Source organism: Neovison vison, chromosome 6 (assembly GCF_020171115.1).
Source record: "Neovison vison isolate M4711 chromosome 6, ASM_NN_V1, whole genome shotgun sequence".
In the NCBI taxonomy this organism is placed as follows: Eukaryota; Metazoa; Chordata; class Mammalia; order Carnivora; family Mustelidae; genus Neogale; species Neogale vison.
This window is the reverse complement of record NC_058096.1, coordinates 85,785,298-85,805,563: the sequence shown is the minus strand read 5'-3', so window position 1 is coordinate 85,805,563 and position 20,266 is coordinate 85,785,298. Positions and strand designations below refer to the sequence as shown.

At 34.8% G+C, this 20,266-nt stretch overlaps 1 protein-coding gene across 2 annotated transcripts in view; it reads left to right on the top strand.

The window, feature by feature from the left end:
- Positions 1-20,266, top strand: part of KPNA4 (karyopherin subunit alpha 4) — a 56,783-nt gene that overhangs the window by 11,075 nt on the left and 25,442 nt on the right. For both annotated transcript variants that reach the window (XM_044251706.1, XM_044251707.1), the window contains 6 exons: positions 12,532-12,576; positions 13,482-13,571; positions 13,741-13,770; positions 13,853-13,905; positions 15,967-16,062; positions 16,994-17,079. In XM_044251706.1, coding sequence (XP_044107641.1) covers positions 12,532-12,576; positions 13,482-13,571; positions 13,741-13,770; positions 13,853-13,905; positions 15,967-16,062; positions 16,994-17,079 — 400 coding nt within the window. The remainder of the gene's footprint in view (positions 1-12,531; positions 12,577-13,481; positions 13,572-13,740; positions 13,771-13,852; positions 13,906-15,966; positions 16,063-16,993; positions 17,080-20,266) is intronic.

The following is a 20,266-nucleotide window of genomic DNA, read 5'->3' as shown; positions in this document are numbered from 1 at the left end:
TAATCTCATCTCCATAGTGATTGCCTTATTTCTGCTTTTGCTCTTCTCCAGTTCATAAAACAACTAGCATGGTTCTTTTTTTTTTTTTTTTTTTTTAAGATTTTATTTATTTGTCAGAAATAGAGGGAGAGAAAGCAAGCGAGCACAGGCAGACAAAGAGGCAGGCAGAGGCAAAGGGAGAAGCAGGCTCCCTGCCAAGCAAGGAGCCCGATGTGAGACTCGATCCCAGGACCCTGGGATCATGACCTGAGCCGAAGGCAGCTGCTTAACCAACTGAGCCACCCAGGCGTCCCAGCATGGTTCTTTTAAAAAATGAAATCGTGCCTCTTCTCTGTTTCAGTAGGTTCCTAGCACACTTAGCTTCCAGACTCTTTACTGAGACCTTCAAGGCCTTGCCAGCTCTGGTCCCTTTTTCTCCTACCTCTGTCACTTTATTATCTCTTTTACTTATATTCTCATGTTCTTTTAATTGTTTTAACATTTCGATAGCTCTTTCCTCTTTAGGCCCATTACACGTACTGTTCTGTCTGAATGCTTTTTCCACACCCCCCCCCTTTTTTATTTAACCTTCGTCCCCTTTCCTTCACGGCTTGGTTATCTCTCATCCTTTGAGTCTTCAGTGTTACTTACTTAAAGATGCCATCCTTCCACGCCACCGCCCTTGTTGTTTTCCTTAAGAACACTGATGATAATTTGTTAGCATAGTCACTCAGTGTTAATTGCTCCCATCAGACTAGAAGCTCCCTGAGAGTACAGACCAGGTCTGTTTTTTATACCAGTCTTTTCTTAATTTTCATTACAGAGACTGGCATATCAGTGGCAGGGAATTAAATGAAACTTTAAAAAATGTGTGTGTGCGCTCTGATTAGAATTAGTGACAAGGGGCACTTGGGTGTCTCAGTCTGTTGGGTGTCTTCCTTCGGCTTGGGTCATGATCTTGGGGTCCTGGAATCAGGCCCCACATCAGGCTCTCTACTCAGCGGCAAGTCTGCTTCTCCCTCTCCCTCTGTGATCTTTCTCACTTTCACTCTCTCTCAAATAAATAAATGAAACCTTAAAAAAAAAAATAGAAGTAGTGACTCAATCAAATTTTTTAAAACAAGGTAATTTTTCGTCTCTTGAAATGGTTGGGGAATGGTAATTATAGAAATTTTTTAGAAAAATGGGAAAATAAAGTAGTCCTATATAATCTTTTTTTTTTTTTTAAAGATTTTATTTATTTATTTGACAGAGAGAAATCACAAGTAGATGGAGAGGCAGGCAGAGAGAGAGAGGGAAGCAGGCTCCCTGCTGAGCAGAGAGCCCGATGTGGGACTCGACCCAGGACCCTGAGATCATGACCTGAGCCAAAGGCAGCGGCTTAACCCACTGAGCCACCCAGGCACCCAGTCCTATATAATCTTACTACTACTAAGTGTTTTAGAATGTTTACTTTTTCTTGTGTACATTTTTCCAAATGTATTTGAACTTAATTTGGGTTCTTATTAGAATAACTCACAATAGAATGCAGCCAAGTTTCTCCACCTTAACACTTTTGGTACTTTGAACCAAATAATTTTTTGTTTAGAGAACCATCCTGTGCATTGTAGAATGTTTTAGCAGCTTCCCTTGTCTCTGGCAGTAGATGCCAGTACCATACCTCGCCCCAGTTGTAAAAGCCAAAATTACCTCCAGATTGGCAGATGTTCTCTGAATGACAAAAGTCACCCCAGACGGAGAACCATTGGAATTTAGTTAATGTACCCATATTTTAGTGTTTCCTTGTATAAGATAAATGTTTTTTACTTGTCATGTGTTTTGTAGAAAAGAATATTGCAAAAGGATATGTATGACTTATACATCAACAAATTGGATAACATAGATAAATTCCTAGAAACACAACCTACCAAGACTGGATCCTGAAGAAACCAAATCTAAACAGATCTGTAACTAGTAAAGAGGTTGAATCAGTAATCAAAAATCTCCCAACAGAGAAAAGCTCAGAACCAGATGGCTTTACTGGTGAATTCTACCAAATATTTAAAGAATTAACACCTTTTTAAAGTCCCACTTAAACTCTTCCAAAAAACTGAAGACGAGGAAATATGTTTACATCTATTCTGTGAGGCCAGCATTACTCTGGTGCCAAAGCCAGAGACAGTACAAGAAAACTGCAGAACAATATCCTTGATGAACGGTGTTGTAGAAGTTTTCAGAATACTAGCAGACTGAATTCAGCAGCATCTTAAAAGGATTATATACCCTGACCAAGTGGATTTAATCCTGGAATGTAAAGGATGGTTCAATATATGAAAATCAATGTACTGTACCAAATTAACAGAATGAAGGGCAAAAATACCCAAAAAAGCATTTGACAAAATTCAGTACCCTTTCATAATAAAAACACTCATATCTAAGAATAGAAGGAAACTTCCTCAATACACTAAAGACCAAATATGAAAAGCCCTAGCAAATGACACTCAATGGTGAAAGATTGAAAGCTTTCCTTGGAAGAATAAGAAGAGAAGGATGTCCACTTTTACTAGTACTATTCAGCATGGTACTAAAAGTCCTAGCCAGACTGGAAAGGAGGAAGTAAAATTCTCTGTAGATAGTTTGAACTTATATGTAGAAAACCCTAATGATCCTCCTAAAAAAATGTTAGAAGTAATGATTCAGCAGAGTTACAGGATTTAAAATCAGCATTCACTCATAAGGAACAACTTGAGAAGGAAATTGAGAAATATTGAGTTACAAAAGGATCAAAAGGCATAAAATACTTAGGAAAAACCTAACTAATGAGGTAAGAGACTTTCACACTGAAAACTGCAAAATGTTGCTAAAAGAAATTAAAGAGAGCAAAAATAAATGGAAAGGCATCCCATGTTCCTGAGTTGGAAGACCTATTATTAAATGTTAGTATGCCTAAAGTGATCTACAGATTTAATGGAAAAGTCCATATGGAATCTCAAGGGACCCTGAATAATAGCCAGAACAATCCAGAAAAAGAAGAGAAAGTTGGAGGTCTCACACTTCCTAATTTAACTTGAAGGTTACAGTAATCAAAACAGTGTGGTATTGACATAAAGTCAGACAGAATTAGAAGAGGGAGTCTAGAAATAAACTCTTGCGTGTATATTCAAAGATTTTTGACAAGAGCACCAAGACCATTCAGTGGTAAAGAGCAGTCTTCAAAAAATGGGGCTGGGAAAATTTGATAGCCACAAGTAAAAGAATGAAATTGAACCCTTAACACCATATACTAAAAATTAACCCAAAATGGATCAAGGACCTAAGTGTAAGACCTAAAACAAAACTCTTAGGAGAAAGAATGGGACAGAAATTTCATGACATTAGATTGGGCAGAGATTTCTTGGATATGACACTATAGAGTGTGTGTGTGTGTGTGTGTGTGTGTGTATCTTGTACAAGACAGACAAACAAAAAACTGGAAATTGAACTTCTTTCTTTTCCTACATTTATTTTTTAACTTTTCCAAAGAGGTAAATATAATTTCTGAATTTAATACATTTCTCTGTTGTTCAAATACTTGGTAGTGAAACTCTACTGTAATCCCATTACTTGGAGTTAACAACTTTTTTTTTTCCCCCTTAAAATTTTATTTATGAGAGGGAAAGAGAGCATGCACATGAGCAGGTGGAAGGGCAGAGGGAGAGGGAGAAGCAAATTCCCACTGAGCAGGGAGCCTAATGTAGGGCTCAATCCCAGAACTCTGAGATCATGACCTTAGCTAAAGGCAGACGCTTAACAGAGTGAACCACCCAGGTGCTGCTGGAGTTAACAGTTAATAATTTCTCACATTTTTTTGTGATTTTTAAATTATATTTACGTACTAATTGTTTCAGTGCTTATAATTTAGATGTGGATCATTTTAAAGTATTACTATTTCTGGTAGAATTACTTTAAATTGTTCAGTAACTTGCCAAGGTTAAATCTGGCCTCCTATTTAATTTACTTTCAGACTTCTCTATTACTCAATCTTGAGTAAGCTTTTTACTTGTTAGAGGTAGAAATTTGATTTGACTTATGAAGACTTGCCCATCACTAATAATGCATATAGCTACTACTATTAATAAATACTATCTTGAGAAATCACAGTTTGAGTAAGCATTTAACATTAAGCATTCAAAATTTCACTTTTTTATTGTCATAAATGGGAAATGCCATAAATAAAGTTGGAATTTATCTGCTAATCACAAGCAGTTTTGCCAGTATACGTGATACTTGGCAAACGCATGAATAAGCACCTTGATGGCTGCTGCTGGAGGGATTAGCAAGTGGAAATGAAAGGAGGGAAAAGTAGGAAAGGAATGGGAAAATGAGCTTTTTTTTTTTTTTTTAAGATTTATTTGAGAGAGAGAATGAGCAAACGTGCAAGTAGGAGGGAGGAACAAAGAAAGAGGAAGAGAGAGAATCTCAAGCAGACTCCCCACGAGCAAGATTAGGCTTACATTCATTTTTACTTACTGCAGATTTTCTACTGTCAAGAGCAGTATATGCATGTTATAACACATTACATTTATTAGATGAGTAAAATCAAGTAATGTGTTATAAATGGTGTTTGGCACCAAATGTTTACTAAATGTTAGGCTTTATTATTAACTTATTATATTTCTCTGTCATAAATACTACTTCCTTAAAGCCAAGGATTTCCTGTGTCTGGTCCATCTTTGTATTTCTGGTGCTTAATAAATAGGTGATTAATAAATATTTGATTGTGTAAATGCTTCCCAGCAGGCTCTAAATAATAATACAGAGGTAATCCATGTTGTGGGGAGGGGAAGGTTATGTATGTTTATGTGTGTATATATAATGTTTTAAAAATTGCTTTATAGAGATAAAATTTATTTTACGTAAAACCCATTTAAAGTGTACAATTCAGTGATTTTTAAAGTAAATTTTCAGAGTTATGCAACCATTGCTACAATCCAATTTTAGAATATATTCCATCACCCCACAAAATATCTCGTGCCTGATAGTCTTTTACATTTTTATCTTCTTTTGTTTTTTTGTGCTGTTACCTAAATATTAACATTCCTAAGGGATGGAGATGGGCTGGATGAAGTAAAATCAAAGTATTACATTCCTTATCTTTTGTATGACTAACTTCTAAAATTTTCTCTAGTGAGATTGGGTCAGCTAAACTCGCATATTTTACTCAAAAAATTAAAAAATATTCAGGTTTCATACAGTATGTTATTACATCATCATAACTTAAACTAGTATTTTGTAGAGGTTTTTTTTTTAAAGATTTTTATTTATTGGACAGAGAGAAACACAGCGAGAGAGGGAGCACAACCAAGGGGAGTGGGAGAGGGAGAAGCAGGCTTCCCGCTGAGCAGGGAGCCCAATGTGGGGCTCAATCCCAGGACCCTGGGATCATGACCTGAGCTGAAGGCAGATGCTTAACACCTGAGCCACCCAGGCACCCCTAGTTTTTAGAGTTTTAAAGAAAAACTATACATGGGTAAAAAGTGACTTAGAAATTAAGTAGCCACTAGTTAGAAAATAGCCATAAATTGGAAAAGGAAGGACTAAACCCTATCCTCAGTGGACGAAAGTGTTTAATCCCTAGGATTTAGGATAGTGATAGACACAGTAATCATTTGTTAAATTAAAAAACTATATTCTGGGGGCGCCTGGGTGGCTCAGTGGGTTAAAGCCTCTACCTTCGGCTCAGGTCATGATGCCCCGCATTGGGCTCTCTGCTCAGCAGGGAGCCTCCTTCCACCTCTCTATTTGCCTGCCTCTCTGCCTACTTGTGATCTCTGCCTGTCAAATAAATAAATAAAATCTTTAAAAAAAAAAAAAAAACTATATTCTTAACATTCACTTGTTTGAGTTTTTTGACAATTTCTTGTCCCCCTTTGCCTGAATTTAGGATTTTGTATCTGTATTTATTACAAGCAAAGAAATACAAAAATACTGGATGATCTGCCTAAACTCCACCCCTTACTCAGTCTCTTTCTCTGCCTTTCCCCCATCCCCCCATTTACAGCCTTTGTCCTTTAGATAGCTCTTTGGCCTATAAATAAGTCTGGCCAGTTTGGCAGCCTTTTGGAATTCTAATTGACAGCTCACTGCATCAGTGTAAGTCATGTGAATTCACAACTATTACATTTGTATATAGTATATAAAACCTCTGCTTTTTGAGTTAAGACTTAGAAAAAATAAGCCTTATATACCCCTTTCATGGGACCCCAGAGAGATAGTCCTTTATTTGAGTTGGACTTGTGATTTGGTAAATGTCTAAAAATCTAATACCACTTTAAAGACTCGGCAAATAAATGCTGCCAGGCTGCTGCTTAGGGTGTCTTTCTGCTAGTTAATTCAGTCTTCTCTTTACCTTGAAGGTAATAGCCTTTTCTCAAAAGAAGAAAATTCTTTTCTTGCTTTCTTGCTCTGTAATAAAGAGATTGTCAAATCTCTTACTTTGCAAGTAAATTTCTGTGGGTAGGAATAGCCCGAGGCATATGTCACTACTACCATGTTAAATTGGTTTGATAAATCCTTTATTAATAGTTCCAAATTATCAGAAACTCCAGATTTAATAAGTAAGATATACTGTATTGGTAAAAAATTCTTTGGGTGTAAATAAGATATTTATAAAAATGTGATATTTATTTATTTAATATCTTATTAATTAAAGATTTTATTTGATAGCATAAGAAAGGGGGAGCAGCAGGTAGAGAGAGAAGCAGGCTCCAATGAGGGGCGTGATCCCAGACCCTGAGATCATGACCTGAGCCGAAGGCGGACAGCCACCCGACGCCCAGGCGCCCCAATATTTTATTAATTTATGTAACATTTTACTTCATTGAAAAGAAGTTAAAGCCCACTATGACTTCACTCTGCTTCTTTAGGTAGAAAATTTACTCATAGAACTTTTTTTGACTTCAGCTATCTATCCCTCAAAAGTCTACCTTTTATTGAACAATTTTACAAGTTTTATTTTCTATGTGTGAGATATAGGACCTAATTTTTTGTTGTTGTTTACTGAAATTCAGTGTTTTTGTACTGTGTCTTGATAATATCTTTTTCTTTACTATGAACCATAGGCTCCAAGATTGGCTTAAACTTTAAGACTTGGGGGAGACCGTGTGGCTTATTGGTTAATTGGTTTTTGTAGGAGACCATCTAAATTCTGATCCTAGCTATCCCACTTCTAGCTGTGTGATCTTAGCCAGGTAATTTAACTTGTCTATACCTTAGTTTCCTTATTTATTAAAAAAACAAAACAAAACAAAATTTTTTTTAACCTTTTAAGGCTGTAATAGTTAAAGGATAGTGAATGTTGAAATTTTTTTGTAGTACTTGGCTAAGGTTTTTTTTTTTTTTTTTTTTTTAGTTTTTTTTTTTTTAAAGATTTTATTTATTTATTTGACAGACAGAGATGACAAGTAGGCAAAGAGGCAGGCAGAGAGAGAGGAGGAAGCAGGCTCCCTGCCGAGCAGAGAGACGGATGTGGGGCTCCGATCCCAGGACCCTGGGATCATGACCTGAGCCGAAGGCAGAGGCTTTAACCCACTGAGCCACCCAGGCGCCCCCTTGGCTAAGTTTTTTTATTCATTTTGCAACCTGTCTTGTTGGTTGTTTATTTATTTATTTATTTTATATATTTTTTTTTAATTTTTTTTTTGTGATGCCGAAGCGAGCACTTGTTGGTATTTTTTTTAGGTGTTTTTTTGTTTTGTTTTAAAGATTTTATTTATTTGACAGAGAGAAATCACAAGTAGATGGAGAGGCAGGCAGAGAGAGAGAGAGGGAAGCAGGCTCCCTGCTGAGCAGAGAGCCCAATGCGGGACTCGATCCCAGGGCCCTGAGATCATGACCTGAGCCGAAGGCAGCGGCTTAACCCACTGAGCCACCCAGACTCCCTTTTATTTATTTATTTATTTATTTATTTATTTATTTATTTATTTATTTATTTTTAAGGGCAAAGGATTCCAAAAGACTTTATGAAAGAAAATGTAAGATAGAAAATAAATACAAGAGGGGCACCTTGGTGGCTCAGTAGGTTGAGTGTCCAACTCTTGATCTTGGCTCAGGTTTTGATCTCACGGTTGTGGGTTCCAGCCTTGCGTTGGCATGGAGCCTACTTTAAATAAACAATGGCAAGAAAAAGCACATGAAAAATTGTTCAGTATCATTAATCATAAGGGAAATGAAGACCACCACATATCTGTTAAAATTGGCTACATGAAAAAGATTGACCATTTCAAATTTTGATAAGAATGTGAAGGACTGGAACTCTCAGGTACTGTTGTTGGGATGGACAGTTATACAACCAATTTGGAAAACAGTTTGCAGGGGTTTTGAGTTTTGTTTATATATTTTTTACTCAAATATAATCAACATACAATGTTATATTAGCTTCAGGTGTACAATATAATGATTGAACACTTCTCTGCTCATCATGGTATGTATACTCTTAATCCCCTTCACCTGTTTCACCCATCTCTCACCTAACTCTCTCTGGCCGCCAGCAGTTTATTTTCTGTTTTGTTATTGTTGTTGTTGTTATTCATTGTTCATTTGGTTTGCTTCTTAAATTCTGCGTCTGAGTGAAATAATGTATTTGTCTCTCTGACTGACTTCACTTAGCATTATACTCTCTAGCTTCATCCATGTCATTGCAAATAGCAAAATTTCATTCTTTTTTATGGCCAAATAACATTGTGTGTGTGTGTGTGTGTATCTCATATCTTCTTTATCTGTTCATTGAATGATGGGCACTTGGGCTGTTTTCATAATTTAGCTTTTGGAAAGTAATGCTCCAGTAAACATAGGGGTGCCTGGAGGTTTGTGTTTTGGGGGGTAAATATCCAGTAGTCCACTACTGGATTGTAGGATACTGCCTGGATTGTATGATACTGTATGATACTCTTGGGTTGTAAGATACTGCCATTTTCAGGTTTTGAGGAACCTCCATACTGTTTTCCACAGTGGCTGTACCAGTTTGCAGTCCCACCAGCTGTACACGTGGGTCCCCTCTTTCCAGTATCCTCACCAACACTTTGTTATTTCTTGTGGTTTCAATTTTAGCCATTCTGACAGGTGTAAAGTGATATCTCATTGTGGTTTTAATTTTCATTTCCCTGATGATTAGTGATGTTGAGCATCTTCTCATGTGTCTCTTGGCCATCTGGATGTTTTTGGGGAAATGTTCATTCAGTTCCCCTGCCCATTTTTTAATTGGATTATTTATTCTTTTTTGGTGTTGAGTTGTAGATGATTTTTTTAATGTATTTTGGATATTAACACCTTATTGGATATATCATTTTATCTTCTCTTGTTTAGTAGGTTGCCTTTTTGTTTTGTTGATGATTTCCTTTGCTGTGCAAAACTTTTTTATTTTGGTGTAGGTTCCAGTAGTTTAATTTTGCTTTTGCTTCCCATGCCAGAGGGGACACATCTAGTGAAATGTTTCTATGGCTGATGTCAAAGAAATTACTGCCTATGTTTTCTTTCTAGAGTTTTATGGTTTCAGATCTCACATTTAGGTCTTTAACCCAATTTGAATTTATTTTTGTGTATGGCGTAAGAAAGTGGTCCGGTTTCATTCTTTGGGTATTTTTAAAATACATATCTGTACCAAAGCTGAAATGATCATCAGAAGTTCACTTAAACAGAGATTGAATAAATTGGTTTGGTCAAAAATTGAAGTAAAGATTTCTGGACATAAAAGATTACCCAGTACATTTTAAGAAGGAATAATATTTATTCCTTGTGTTGTTCCTTATATAGTGAACTTATGTTCTAGTTGGGAGAGGATAACAAAGTTTTATGTAGCATATTGGCATGTGATAAGTAGTATGGAGAAAAATAGAAGAGGAATAGAGAGTACCCAGCAGGAGAATTGCTGGTTGGGTAGGAAGGGAAAGACCTTACCATGGAGGTGATATTTGAAAGATGAGTGAGCACTGCAGATAGTGAGGGAAGAGCATTACAGCCTGAGGAGTTAGCAGTAGCAATAATAATGATAGCTAACACATACACTGTTATGTGCCAGGAGCTACTTAACTCGTTTACATATATTAACTTACTTAATCTTTATAGTATCCTGTGAAATAGATATTTTTACTATCCTCATTTTATAGATAACAAAAGGCATTGAGAGATCTGGTAAGTAATATGGCTGAAAATTGAACCCAAGCTCTTTGGCTCTGGAGCTCATCCTTGGGAGTTGCTGCATAGTGTATTAGTGAAGCAATGAGAGAGAGAGAATTGAAGAGAGAGAGAATTTCCAGAATGTTAGAGGAATAGCAAAGTTAGTGTAGATACTGCAGAGTGAATCAAGAGAATGATAGGAGCCAAGGTCTGAAAGGTGGCTATTGGAGAAGGAATAACTTAGGAAGATTTGAGTGGACTTAAAGCATTTTTATGACTGGGCTTTTACTCCAAAGTAGAGCACCGTTGATGGTTTTGAACAGGCAGGTGATATGATCTGACTGACTTCTTAAAAAGTGGTTCCTCAGAGGCTATGGGTAGAATTCAGGAGGACCTGGAGACTTAGAAAAAATTACTTCTTTATTTTCACTAACTTTTAACAGTTCTTCTAACTTTCCTTCATTTAATAATATAGCCAGTAAATAGTAGTTATTAAAGTTACCTATGACTTTTTGTCACCACCAGTAGAACATTATTGTTGCAGAATCTCTTAAATCATTTAAGGTCAACATTACTTTGAAATTATAGTACTTACTAGACTCACTGTTAGATCCCACTTAATGTGATAATGAAGCACATATATTATAGTTTGTCTTTTCATATTTATATATTTTTTACAATTATATATCAATATAATTGTTTTTCTTTGTAATCTTATCTATTTCTTATCTCTATTTAAAAAGTATTTGGGGGCACCTGGATGGTTCAGTTGGTATAAGCTACTGACTCTTGATTTTCAGATATGTTGTGGGATCAAGCCCCGTGTTGGGCCTTGCACTCAGCATGGAATCCACTGGAGATTCTTCTCTCCCTCTGCCCCTTTCTCTGTTTGTGCTCTCTCAATTAATCTTTTAAAAAATAAATAATAAATAACACTATATGGAAGGTGTTCATTGATTTCACCAGATTGTCAAAGGAGACTATGGGACTCAAAAATTAAGATTACCTGTGAGGATTGCTTTGGTTATTGTGATAACAACGAATACAGAGGAGGGCAAGAACAGGAAGAGGGGTTCAAGTTCAGAGACTTTTGCAGTAATCTAGGTGAGCGTTAATGGTGAGTTGGACCAGAGTAGTGGCAGAGAAGGTATATGTAATTGGATTTCAAATAAGGTTTGAAGGTTGAACCAGTGGGAGGATTTGGTATAATTGAATGTGTGACATGGGAGAAAAAGAATCAAGGATGGCTATAAAGTTTTTGGTCTGTGCATCTTGAAGGATAGAGCTGCCATTTGCTAAAAAAAACCCTTTGAAATTATCAATAGATTTATAATGCTGAATATGTCATAAAACTTTTTTAAAGATTTATTTAAGAGAGCCCATGAGTGGCAGGAGAGGAAGAGAATCTCAAGCAGACTCCCCACTGTAGTACAGAGCCTGTCACAGGGCTTGATTTCATGACTCTGAGATCAAGAGTTGGACACTTAACTGACTGAGCCACCCAAGTGGCCCGTCATAAATTTTTTAAACAGTAACATAAGCCTTAGAAAATAAAGATACAGAGGATAAAAGAACTCTCAGTCTCACCTCCCATATGAATCATGTGAGATGAGATAGAGTTATGTATGTTTGTTAAAAATTACAAGTTCGGTTTTGGATAGAAGTTTGAAGTCTTTAATCAGATATATGAGTATTACTTTGTGACTTGCTGTTTCTACTTAATATGCCCTGGCATATGCAGTCACTAGAAAGAATGAGGAGAACTTATACTTAGAGCTAAAACCTGTATTGTTTCTGAAGGTTTGAATGTTTTACAGTAAGCATGAATCTGTGTACTATGGAGGTTTAAAATGAGCAAAACACATGTTAAGAAGTAAGAGAATGGTTACAGTATGTGGTAGAAAAATTTTGTGGTCATTAGAAATAATGAAAAAGATTTACTGTATTATACCACCATGGAAGGGCTTTAAAATCTATAAATTAAGTAAACAAAAGTAAGGTAAAGACAGAATAAGTAGATAAGTGTGTCAGAATCACAGTAAATCTAACAGTGTTTACCTTTAGAGAAAGAGACTGGATGGATAGGAAGACACCTTCCCTCCTTTTAAGCTGCTGAATTTACTAGCCTTGTACATGTATTACTTCTTTAAGTGCCATGATTCATATGTGAGGTGAGCTTATAGGTTGGTTCTTTCATTCTTTGTATCTTTGTATTCTCATACATTATAGTTTTAAAATTTTATATCTAATATAGAAAGTCATGTCTATAATATGATCTTTATTTTGAGTAAAATATGACTTTATTTACATATGAATAGAAGAAAAGATTATGGGATATACATTGAAATGTTAATAGTGGTTTTCCTGGGTGATGGAAATTGAGATCATTTCTTAAAAATATTTTTCTTTAATTTCTTGTAGACTATGAGAAGACAACGAAATGAAGTTGTAGTTGAATTAAGGAAGGTGAGTCTGAGTAATATTGAGTACTTCCAAGCATAATTCTAACAATATTACAGCATATATAGAAGATACTAAATGTATATTAATCGCAAGTGTTTGCTATTTCTTTTTCTTTTGAAAACTGAAGGATTTTAACTGAACTTAACCAAGCTATTGAAGTTGGCAAAATACAACTTGGCTACTCTCCCAAGAATAGAGATAAACGAGTTATATGGTGTTTTTCTTCTGTAATCTTTAATAATTTATAGAAAGTGAAAGTCTTGTCTATACAGTTATACTAAATATTTCAGCTGCTTGCAGGTGTAGTTATACACAAGTTCTGAAAAGAACTTGTTCCATTTACAAATTTCGTCAACTTTTCAAGTATTAAAATAGGTTATATTTCATGTGTGTAAAAAAAAGGTTATAGTTGGGAGTATATCTTTAAATTTGTCCTGCACTTTTTTTAGTGAAATTTGAGTGGGCCTTCATTTTTGTAAGGCATTGTTGATTTTAGTCTGATTTTGAACTGCCCAACTTTTGCTTTGACTTTATTTTTAGGTGATAAAGAGAAGCTCCCAGATGATGTATAAAATGGTTTAGTACTTTTAAATAAATACATATATGTTTGGTTCTGGCTTAAACTACACACTGTCTTTTTTAATCAATTTTTTGTTTTTTAATTTCTTTTTACATAGTTCACGGTTCATTAAAAATGTAATATTTGGGGCTTGGGACTCAAATTTTGTGTTGCTTAAATATTTAAATCACAGTTTGGTTTAATTTTCTGCATTTGCATTTTACTTTTAAAAGGCACTTCCCATTTTAGTTTGTAGGCACAGGATTGCCTAAGCTTTTTGTATGAAAGTATTTAGCTTTTTTAACTAAAGTTCTCTTTTTGATATATATCTTTTTTTTTTTTTTTAAAGAATAAAAGAGATGAGCATCTCTTAAAGAGAAGAAATGTACCACATGAAGATATCTGTGAAGATTCTGATATAGATGGCGATTATAGAGTGGTAAGTTATTGTAACTTAAAAACTGCCCGTGAAAAATTTTACATAAATATAGAATTTTAAGGTGACTTTTTAACTTAGTAACTTAAAAACTGCCCGTGAAAAATTTTACATAAATATAGAATTTTAAGGTGACTTTTTAACTTAGTTTTTTCTTTAATTTTTTTCACAGCAAAATACCTCTCTAGAAGCTATTGTTCAAGTAAGTTGAGTTTTTCCCCCGTCTTCATTTGTATTTCTAATTATTATGTATCTATATCAAAAATTGTTTTAATTTTTTATAGAATGCTTCAAGTGATAACCAAGGAATTCAATTAAGTGCAGTTCAAGCTGCTAGGTAAGTTAAGTTTTGGGGACATATTTTAATTTTATAACTTACCCAGGAGTTCTGTTTGAGTTTTCAGTGTACAGTAGTACTGTCACTCATATTTAACTTTAATGACAAGCAGTAAAGAATAGTCCATAGACCAACTACATTTACTTCAAAAATTTTTTCTGTGATCTAGAGTATTAAAATTGGTAGCAGTTTTCTAAACTCACAAATAAATAAACTTAAATTTCAGCTTGCATAGTACATACAGATGCTAGGGAAGAGTTGTGTTGACAGGTTATTGCTGTCAACTAATAGAAAAACATTATTTATAAAACTTTACTTTTTATTAACAGGTTTAATTTTATAAAAAGATGTTTCATCTCCTTCCCAGGTAGCAAATGCTTTTCACAATCCCTATTTTAATCAAATAATAAATTGAGTTACAAGCTTACTGTAGCAGTGTACAGACAAGTAGATATTAAGATTTAGGGTTCTAAAGTTGGCCAGTGTACTTCCAGGTAGGAATATTAACTTATGTTGCATATTTCTGCTGTGAAATCTATGTTCTAGAGGTGTATGCTCCTATATTTTAAGGGGAGGACCAGAGAAACTTCTGAGACTTTTGTATTAATGAGTAGGTCAGAGAAGGCATGGTTGTCTCATAATATACAGTCTTTCCTTTCTCTATTTATAAATATAAGAATAATGCTCTGTGTTATTATTAGTAGGACAGAGACACTTAAGTAATTGATCCTACTCATAGAATTTCATAGTGAGAGAAGATTTCACTGGTCCATCCAGTATCTTAGCCAATATACAAATCTTTCATTAAAAATATTTATTAGAGTTTCCCTACTTTTGTGTATTCATTTTAAATAACCTAGAACAGATAGGAAAATTACAGAATTAACAGTATTGCCAACTATAGGTAAAAGAACTTCTTAGGACTTGGTTATATTGGAAGAAAATCATAGAAGTACATCTCAAAATGGCAAATTAATGTTTACAGATAGGATGATTAAGAAATTTTGATATATTATTCTCACTATTTCCAGAGTTGATTATTTGAAGTTTGGACCAGCTTTTCTCAGTAGACATTCTAATGAAAGCCATAAGGCCCCTAAGGCCAATATTCTCGAATTATGGTCTTTGGATCCCTAGGGGAACCTGAGACAACTTTATAAGTATATAAGATCAAACTCATTTTCACGATAATACTAAGACTTTGCCTTTTTTTAACATGTTATGAATTTACATCGATGTTGGAAAAGTAACTGTGACTAGAATTGCTGGTACCTTAGCGCAAATCAATTAGACAGTGTCATCAAACTGATTTTGTATTATATTTTGTAGATATTGTAGGCACCATTGTGCACTCAAAATAAAGGCCATTTCTAAATCTTGAATGTCCTCAGTGAAGTAGTAGAAGAAAGTTCTTTTATTAAATCTGGAACCTAGGTTGAGAAAGACTGGGTTATTTCCTACTTTGTGTAAGAATTGTGCCATGTGCTGTGGAAAATACTGTGGAAAAGCATGTGTAATTCTTGCTCGATAAGAACTTTAGAACCTAATAGAGAAGGCAAGGGTATATTAAAATTAGGGTGATACTCAACAGCAAATGTAAGCATATGCTGTGTAAATGTTCTTGGAATTCAGAGAGGATATTGTGAAAACATACAAATTGAAATGGACTTTGAATAGATAGAGCTTGAATAGACAGAAAAGAGGGCATTCCAAGTGTGGAAAATAGAATGTGAAGAGCCTGGAAATGAGATTGAAATAGTGAGACAACTGATTTATTGTTGCATTACAGAGAATAAGAATAAGATTCATTAGTTAGGTAAGACGGAGCCAACTTGTGGAGGGTCTAAGCTAGGGCAAGAAGGTTACATTTATTGGGTAGTAAATACGCAGCCATATTCTGCTGCTTGGTTTATATAGGAGAATGAGCTGATTAAGCTTTCATAAACATTGCTCTGTAGGGTACTCAGCTTGGTGAGGATTTGTGTAATCTTTATGTCAAGTATGAATTTGAATTTAATTATATATCATTAAATTTCACAAGAGTATGTATGTTTCTTATAGGAAGCTTTTGTCCAGTGATCGAAATCCACCAATTGATGACTTAATAAAATCTGGAATATTGCCTATTTTAGTCCATTGTCTTGAAAGAGATGACAAGTAAGTACATTAAGAAGTATTTTAGGGCGCCTGGGTGGCTCAGTGGGTTAAGCCACTGCCTTCGGCTCAGGTCATGATCTCGGGGTCCTGGGATCGAGTCCCGCATCGGGCTCTCTGCTCGGCAGGGAGCCTGCTTCCTCCTCCTTCTCTCTCTACCTGCCTCTCTGCCTACTTGTGATCTCTCTCTGTCAAATAAATAATAAAATCTTTAAAAAAAAAAAGAAGTATTTTAGAATGTATTCTTTGTGCAAGACAAGATTTTATGCTAGTTCGATTTTTAAAGAAAAAGAAAAGGGCTATGTGATGGAGTTGAAAAGCCAGTGAAAAACAGTGCAAGGTGTGTTTATACCAGGAGGTGAACATAAAGGCCAAAGAGGAACTTGAGAATGATACATTGAACTTTTAAGCTTTGAAAATTCGCAAAAACTAGTTTGGCTGTTAAGTGCTTGAGAAAACTGTGTGGGTAGTCATATGCAGCTATCTAAATAAAGAGTTTTTGAATGCCTGGATGGCTCAGTCAGTAAAGCATCTGCCTTCGGTTCAGATCATGATCCCTTGATCCTAGGGTGGAGCTCCCTGCTGAGCAGGGAGCCTATTTCTCCCTCTCCTTTTGCCCCTCCTCTTAGCCCCATTCAGTTTGTGTTCTTGTGTGCTAGTGCTCTCTCTCAAATGAAGAAATAAAATTTTATAAAAAGAAAAAGGTTTTACTAAAAATGGATGGGACACCTGAGGAAATTGTAAGCTTTTTATACTGAAGAGATACTGTAAATAGTCATTGGAGGTTTTAAAAAGTGCTGGATGCATAGATCGATAACTTTCAAACAAAATATTTAATACTTTAAAAAATGCTTGAAGGGAGGAATGGTTGGTAGATATTAGATTTGGGCCAATGTAAAAATCCCTACTGTTCAACATTATTTGTTCTTTGTAGTCCTTCTTTACAGTTTGAAGCTGCATGGGCTCTGACAAACATTGCATCTGGAACCTCGGAACAGACTCAAGCAGTAGTTCAGTCCAGTAAGTTGGTGATTAGCAAATAAAATTGTGATTTCTAAAAAAGAAGTTAGTAAAAAAAATAGAATTCTCTTAAAAGAATAAAGCTGTTTTTATTAAAAAATAATAGCTATCCAATTACAGGTTGGTTGAAATAGGCCAACCGAAGTATGTTACTTTGATCATATCATTCAAGTGACTGACATTTTCTATTTTCAAAAATTCATTTGTTGCTAAATCTGAGAACATTTTCTAATTATGGTAGCAGATTACATTATTGTAGTTACATTTTACTTATAGGACATCATAGAAATAAAGGTGTTTTTCCCATTGTCATACTACCTCTTAGCGTCTCTTAATGAGAGTTTCATCATATGGGTCAGAGAAATTTTGTATAAAGTAGTCCTGTTGAAAAATGGCTTGAAATTTTTTCATTGTTACTATTACAGGATTGCTTTTCTTATATGTTCCAAGAGATATAAGTGGGAAGTTATTATTGGAGGTAATAACCTGAATGTATCGTTTTCATAAATACTGTTTAATTCTTCTGTCAAAGAAATTAATAATTTAAAGAAGGTACTTTTAAAGTGCTCTTCACAGAGTTGTAAACATTATACTTGTATAAGCTTATTAAAATCTTAAGCACTAATTTCTACACGATTTTAAAGAGGAACAAAGGTATTATCCAAGTAAACATTTAATTATGTAGACATTTCTGCTGTAATATAATATAGAATATTAATATTATCTTAAATCATGATAAAACTGGCTTAATTTAGGGTTTAAATAGACATTGGTTTTGGTTTTTTTGGTTTTATTTTGTATAATTGACTGTTTAGTAAATTTTATAATCTCAAGACAATATTTTAAGCTCTCACTCTTTTTCCTTTCTGTTTTATGTGCTTTTTTCAGGATTAGAAGGAGCCTTAGAATTTAACGCTGCCAGTCCCTCTTATTTTACCAGATATAATAAATGAGTGAATGATTTTTTGAGTAAAGCATGACCTACATGTATGGAAATAGCATTTTTCCAAGTACTATCAGAAGAAAGTAAAAATAGAATACTCATTTGTTCAGTGTAGTAGTATTCTGTTCAGATACAGACCTTTCTCTGTGTTTCCCATCTTTGTTATAAAGAAAGGGTGTTGTAAAGCAACAGAACCACTTTCTGATTCAGGAGGTCTTATATGGTATACAGGTATCACTGGCCTGCCTAAAGATCTGTGTGACGTTTATTTTTTTAATTGAGGTGTAATTGACATATATAGCATTAAATTAGTTCTAGGCATACGACATAATGACTCAAAGTATATACACCAAGACATGATACAATAAGTCTAGTTTCCCCTATCCTCATATCAAATTATATGATATGTAGTACAGTATTACTGACTACAGTTAACCATGCTATACACTTAATTCCCATGACTTACTTGTTTATGATTGGATGTTTGTATGTCTGGACTCCCTTGTACTTCACTCATCTCCCAAAAGCCCTATCCTCTGTCAGCCATCACTGTTCTCTGCATCTATGAGTTTTTGTTTTGTTTGTTCATTTGTTCTGTTTTTTAGATTCCATATATAAGTGAAATCATACATTATTTGTCTTTCTTTTTTCTGACTTATTTCACTGAGTATCTCAAGGTCCATTGATGTCCTATATACAAGTGTTTCATTCTTTTGGTGTAGCTAAGTAGTATTCCATTGTGTGTGTGTGTGTCTGTGTACATACACACATCTTATCCATCCATCATCATTGGACACTTCGGTTGTTTCCATATACTGGCTATTGTGAATAATGTGGTAATGAACATAGGGGTGCGTATATATTTTCAGAGGTTCTGAGTGGTTTCACCATAAGCATATTTGCTGAACACATTTTCCCCACTTGACTAATTGGCCATAAGGCAATTTCACCATTAAAGATAGAAGAACAACTGGTTGACAGTTTCATTTGATGGTTTGTTGATTTCGTCAGCTAGTTGACAGTTTACTTTCATTTCTGCATTGACACAGTACTCCCATTTTTATAGTAAGTAAATCTTAGCCCTCGTAATAGTCTGTACAATGCCATAGAGTTATGAGCCCACATTTTTCATAGAACTTTGGAACATCTGTCAATAAACATGTGGTAATATGCTAAGAACAAAGAGCAGTGTAGAAGACTTTCACAGTGTAATGCAAAGCTGTTACAAATATGCATCCTTGTATTTAGAAACTGATACCTCTCTTAAGGAAGAAAGAAATTTTAGGAAAAAATGAAAACGTGATGCCAGATGAAGAGATGAATCAACGAGAAAAATAAATGTATAATATTATGAAAGGAAAACTTTGAGGACAAGTGCTTAGGTACAGTCTGCAAAATAAAATCAATTATTTGCATAGAATTGCATGAATCTACACACATTTTCAATGTATTCAAATGTTTTATATTTTGCAATAAAGTCTTGTTAATTTTGTCAGTGCATTTTTCATGTTTCATTATGTCCTTTTTAATGGATATCCCTCTTTTATTTTTGTGATTTTATTTTTTATGGCATAATTGCCATATGGCCAATTAGTTATAGAGTGAAGATGTTTGTGGCAAAGATGCTTATGGTGAAAATACTGGGCACTGTTCTTAAATTTATTGTCATTTGCTTCAGATAAATACCCAGAGGTAGAATTGCTAGATCCTGTATTTCTAGTTTCAGTACTAGTTTCTTCTATTTTTAGTTTTTTTATTAGCCTCCATACTGTTTTCCATAGAGGCTGCTCCAATTTCTATGCCTACAGGCAGTGCACAAGGATTCCCTTTTTTCCATATCCTGTCTAACACTTGTTATTTCTTGTCTTTTTGATTCAAGCCATTCTGACGGTGTGAGGTGGTGTCTTATGGTTTTGATTTATATTTCTCTGATGATAGTGATGTTGAGCATCTTTTCATTTGTCTGTTGGTCATCTGTATGCCAGTGCTTTCCGTACTTTGAATATATCTTACCACTCCTTTCTGCCCTGCAAACTTTATTCTAAAAAATCTCTGATAGTCTTATGGGACTTTTCTTGTATGCAACAAGTTGTTCTCTTGCCACTTTTAAGATACCGTCTTTATCTTTAGATAAACTCTTGCCATTTTAATTATAAGGTGTGTTGGTATGGCTCTTTTTGGGTTCATTTTATTTGTAATCTGACTTCCCAGATCTGGATATCTCTTTCCTTCCCCAAGTAAATA